The sequence below is a fragment of the Thunnus thynnus genome, chromosome 2, assembly GCF_963924715.1.
Source record: "Thunnus thynnus chromosome 2, fThuThy2.1, whole genome shotgun sequence".
NCBI lineage: Eukaryota > Metazoa > Chordata > Actinopteri > Scombriformes > Scombridae > Thunnus > Thunnus thynnus.
In genome coordinates this window covers 6227698-6233697 of record NC_089518.1, presented here as the reverse complement: position 1 = coordinate 6233697, position 6000 = coordinate 6227698, and the positions used below count along the sequence as shown (strand labels likewise).

At 35.5% G+C, this 6000-nt stretch overlaps 1 protein-coding gene across 1 annotated transcript in view; it reads left to right on the top strand.

The window, feature by feature from the left end:
• Positions 1-392: 392 nt before the first annotated feature.
• The window catches only part of glipr2 (GLI pathogenesis-related 2), a 35081-nt gene continuing 29473 nt past the window's right edge, over positions 393-6000 (top strand). Inside the window, exons 1-5 of the mRNA XM_067575390.1 lie at positions 393-512; positions 732-758; positions 947-1171; positions 1583-1660; positions 2052-2201. Coding sequence (XP_067431491.1) covers positions 410-512; positions 732-758; positions 947-1171; positions 1583-1660; positions 2052-2201 — 583 coding nt within the window. The 5' untranslated portion in view covers positions 393-409. The remainder of the gene's footprint in view (positions 513-731; positions 759-946; positions 1172-1582; positions 1661-2051; positions 2202-6000) is intronic.

Genomic DNA, 6000 nt, shown 5'->3' with positions numbered 1-6000 from the left:
GAAGAAAGAAGAAACCAACACACTGCACATGGGTTTATGATAATATGAAATAGAGATGTACTGCAGTTACATTTTATCCTCTATGTCAACAGTAGAATTACATAATGCCTTGCAAATCCAAAAAAGACTAAATGTACTTCATTCTCAAGGTTTGATGTTCGTACTTGATCAACGGAAATCTTTGTTTCAACCAAAACTTGAGTGAGAACTGACTTTGTTTGTTTGTTGTTGATAATTTTAATATTTGTTCATTTTTAGTGTGTTTGTGTGTCTGTAAAATGGACGCTTTGTGTGTAGAGTGTGAGAATATCCTGCAAACAACACTGTGCACTCTGTGAGTTATCTCAAAAAGGATAAGTGGCCAGGTGAAATAATTACAGGCAAGGGCTGGCTGTCTGTCTCCTCCTATATGAAAATGAGGAGGGAGTTAGAGGTCCAACTCATGCATATAAATACAGGCTCCAAGACAGCTAGAGGAACTGTATCTTTGCAGACCTCAGGAAAACACTCAGGTAAGTGCTATCAGATTACTGTAGTAACAGGAAGGTATTTGTGTTTACTGCTGGTAGATAGGCCCTCCACATGATGAAATGACTCCTTTCTCACCACTAGACTCTGCCTTGGCACCTGGCTGATACTTTGAGAATTTTTGACTTTTTTGATACTAGATAAAAATCTGTTGGATTGTGTTTTTGTTGATTCTTCTCAACTGTATTCTTACTTCATTTCAGCCTTCATCACCACAAACACAATGGCAGGTTAGTGCACTGTTTATCACACTATAAGAACATAAAGGTATCATCATTATGGTGATTTGTATTATCATATGGCATGATTCATCCTGTCTATATCCACTATCTTTGAATATGCCAGCCTCAGTAATTGCACAGCATATTTCCTCTAAGCACTAAAAGCTCATCCATTGATAATGTCTTTTTTTCTACAGATGCAAGCTTTAAGCAGGAGTTCCTGGAAACCCACAACACCTACAGGGCAAAGCACGGTGCGCAGCCGTTGACCTATAATAGTGAGCTGAACGCTGCAGCTCAGAAGTGGGCTGATCACCTGCTTCAAATCGACTCCATGATACACAGCAAGATGGAGGACAGCGAGATGAAGGATGGAGAGAACATCTTTAATATGTCGAGCTCTGCACCCCTTAAACTGACAGGTGGATGATACACACAACCTGACTCTTTTGCATCCTTTCATCAATTCATTCTTTTATTAAACCTCTGCCTAATCACATTCATTCCAAGTTGATTGCTGGTTGATTCATTTGTTCACCTGCTAGCCTTTCAAAATCACAGTGCTTTTTAAAGTGAGACTGTTGCAAGAATAATATAAATATTCTCCTGTTAAAAATGAAAAGTTGAATTACTAAGCAATAAAACACACACCTTTGAATGTCAGCAAACTGGGGGGGTTTGCAGCTACAGCCTAACTTGTTCTGCTATAACCAGTAGCTTATGATGGCAGCTCTGTTTAAGCTGTAGAACTCAAACTCCCAAGCACCACTTCAAATGTGCATTTTGTGTTCATAATTTGATATTATGCTTTTTTTCTCTTTTTCATGTTTCAGGAAAAGAAGCTGTTGAGACATGGTACAATGAGATCAAGGATTACAACTGGAGCAGGCCTGGATTCAGTGGCAGTACTGGTAAAAACCCACCTGATGAGTTTCATATTCATGCCATAAATAGAGATTAAAATATGTAAATGAGTAAAAATGTATCACTTCATATTTATCACTTTAAGAATAAGACATGAGAAAAAGAAAGTTAAGGTACAAATGTGTTGCTCTGCAGTAATTTGTTGGGGACAGATTGATCAAAATCGAAGGTTTATGGTATTAACCTTAATTTTATGAATTACAAAAGTAGCTATACAACATTATGATGGCGTGTTTTCCAACAGATGTAAAACATAGGTACAACTCCAAAATGCCTTTGCATTTAAAGCAGAATTAGTAGAAAATGAGTCTTCATTTGCAAGTTAGAATCACAGCAGCACACTCTGAAAACACTGCACTGCTGTGTTTCTTCCTGCAGGTCATTTTACTCAGGTAGTGTGGAAAGAAAGCACTGAACTGGGTGTGGGCCTGGCCACTGATGGCAAAAAAGTCTTTGTGGTTGGGCAGTACCGGCCGGCTGGTAACATGACCATGCCGGGATACTTTGAGAAAAACGTCCTCCCACAAGGTAACATATTACCACAGTTTTACATATTTTACTGTCTGTACAGCAGAATAAATGCATGTTTCCAAAGGGAAACTATAAATGTATAAAAATAAATGTATAGTTTAAAGAATACTTTCGTCAAATTAAGTACAATTTTAAATGCAGAGATGCAAAGATGTCTTTTTTATATTATTGTTATGGTTCACTTGAAGTTTTTGTACTGTTCACTGATACTAACCAGTATGAACTAACCAGCTTTGTATACATCTAAATTCATCCTCTGGGTTGCATACAGTGACTTTTCTCTCATGCAGTCTCTTTTTAGTCAGCTGACATATTATTTTATTTTATTAATTGTATTTTATTTTTATCTGGTGCAGGTTTAAGAATATTCACATTTTTCCCGTGCTTCTCATGCTTTTAGCTGTAACATCTCACCTGTATTCACTGAAATTTTTCCAGCATAAAGGTTGTGCAATGTACAGCTGGAAGAGAGGCTGGTGGAGCAGACAACACCTCCAATGAGACAGCTGGAGTGAGCCCAAGAAAAATCTGCATGCTGCTGTAGAAGACCTGGACCATTCCTGCAACCATCAAACCAACATTACTAAATATTCCATGCTGTAAATAAGTTTGTTTTTTAAAGAACATCAAATAAAATACATTCTGTTTCTTAATTGTCCTGATTCCAAATGATTTTAACTGAACTAAGGTGCAACATAAAGCTTGTACATCAATGTGGCATTGGTGTTTCTGTTTCTAAATATTTGAGAAAATCTCAAATTATGCACTACATTTTGTTTATATTTATGCACTAAAGTCCATAAATTCTGTTGAAAAATATAGTAGTTAAAGTTTATGAGCAATCAGTGTTGAGCTACGTTAACATTCACATTTTAATAGATCTACAGACAGATTAAAGGAAAGACCTGAAAACCCAAACTTTACTCATGCATGTATGTCCATTTTATTCTTGTACTCCACTACAATTCAGATGAAGTATTTTACTTTTTACTCCACCACATTCATCTGATAACTTAAATTGCTAGTTACTTTTCAGTTTCAGATGAATAATACAAATGTGATCAACAAATAAATTGAGTTATTATTGTAGTTTAAGATAAAATTGATCCCCAGGAGGAAATTCACAGTAATTGAAATTAGCCCCACCTTTATAAGGTGCAATATTAAAGTGATGTACATATTCATGCATGAATAATTATAATCCAATAAAATAATAATCATTATTCTGAAATGGGCCATTCTGTATAATGAGTAGTTTTATTTGTGGTACTTTAAGTATATTTTGATGTTAATACTTTTGTACTTTTACTCAAGTCAAAGTTTAAGTGCACAACTTGTAATATTGCTGTTTTACTGAGATCTGATGTCTTCCAACACAGTCACCAGGGCCAGTATACAACAGTGCATGTATACAGTCACCAAAAGTCAAAAATTAGGTCCTAAACCTGTCAAAATACCTTTGTTCTTATTCTTAGAATTAACAGCAGTTAGTTTACAGTAACCAGCAGGGGCAGCAAATACACACTTTCCATATTTTCCATATTTTTTCAATGTATGATGATCAATCAAATATTGTTGTTAGTGTGATTCCACTTGATGTTCACAGTAACTGCATTTAAATGTACCCTAAAAAGTGCAATAATTACTGTATAAATTGCTGAGCTGTGAAATACAAGAATTCGGCTGAGTTTGAAATACAAAGAATAATAAAACATAAAAATTACAAATTAAACAGGTAAATATATAAACTTCTCAGTATAAACTTTTCATGGTTTTCAGGTCAACCCTTGAGTTCTTAAACATGCATCTGATTGACATCTGTCTTTAAATGGTTACTATATCCTCCTTTAATCTTGTATGAATAATATCTCGTATAGCATACACTGATAATGTCAGCATAACTGTTGGGGAAATATCTTTCACAAGCTTCTTGCATGTTTCAGTATATTGAAGCATATGTGTGATACAATGAATAATGGGTACTGTTAATATACGCATACGCATGAAGCTGTGATGCAGCTCTGATAACCTTTGGAGGCTTGCTATTGTCTGATTCAGAGGGAGGTATTGTGGGTAGACATAATTGTAATCCTTATTTAGCAACACTTAATCAGCACTTACAATCAACTTTGATCAGAATTAGTTTGGGTTTGGCACGGTGAGATTTTTTGACTCATAAATCAAAGATTAAGACAATTCTTATAACACCATTTCCTTGAAGTTTTATTCATACCAGCCAAAGGTCTGTATTTTTTTATATTTATTTTTTTTTACCTTAATTTACATTCTGACTCAAATATTTTTTGATTTAAAGCATTCTTAAATTTTAGAAAGGTCTTTTAAGTTGGTTAGTTTACAGGCTCTTAGATGGCAGAGGTGAGCACACAACTTATATGACATTATTTGGAAAGACTACAAAATATTATTCATGAAGAATAATACATCATCTGCAACCAAATGTAGAATTTAGAATACAGCTGTTTAATCTTAATATTTGCAGCTGCTGCTTTCTTGTGAGCTGTTATCCTATCTCACACATTTGCTGGGTTGTTACATCAATTTTTCATTCCTCGGGGGCTGCAAACAACAAGAATGAAGCTGGCACTGCTTTTCCTTATAATTACATTCCATTCACCTTCATCATCTGCACTTGACAACATGGTACAAAATACTCCTCATTATAAGTTTGTTCTGATACTTACTCTATACCAGCAGCAGAATTTCCTGTGAAAATGGATAATTTAATACTTCATGTACTGTAAACCATGTAATGTGCTGCAGCATCTACATTACCATATTTCAGTGATATACTGTGTGTGTCCACATTAGCTGTCCATGTGAAAATAATTCCAAAAAGTACCGCCAGGTGGCAGCATAACACAACAGAATGTGCCTCCTCTACACTGTGCATTTCAAAACACAGAGCCTGCACAAAAACTGGCTATCTATGTGTTTGCACAGATTCACTAAACAATTTTTATTCAGTGCTAATTTACCTTTGATGTCTATAGTCTTGCAAGATTTGAAACTGCCTAATTAAAAAGTGGAAATAACATGAATTGCATAACTTGTATGGAGTAAAGTATGGTGCATAGTAAGGGACTACATTTCCCATCAAGCTTTTTTTTTTTTTTTTTTTAACGTCACATGAAGATGATCCAAGCAGGTGTACAGTGTGGAGTGACCCAGAAGCTACTTCATTTGCATAAATTTAGTATTCAAAACCATGAAATACAATGTAGATACACTTTTTCAGAATATGTTTGATTTCACATTATAGGAACAAATTATGTGTTTTATGTTATTAAAGCTAAAACACTCTACTCATATTTAGAATGTGTAAGCTCTGACATATTACTTAGATGCTCACAGTGCATACATGTAATGAAACTGTAGCCCATCATCACTGGAGATGCTGTGCTGGTAATCACACAGGGCAGTGTAGTGAATCAGCAATATGCAAAGCTCCCGTGTATCCAAATTATACAGATAAGAATGAATGTATTCTATGTCTGCCTGTTTTGCCTAATGTTCACTGTCAGGGTATGAGGAACAGGGGGGCATGCTGGGAAAACCTACCCATCACCAAAAGGTCACAGGTTTGATTACAGCAACAGACACATGTTCTGGTAGGATTTAACTGAGGATCATCTCTAGGTATGATCATGCATTGAGAGGACGTTATTCAACCTTGTCATTGGATGATCATATCTGCTTATGATCATCAGTCATCATATTTGCATGGCCCTTTATTTACTCTGTGTTTGGCTGGTGTACATAGAGCGCCCTCTAGTGG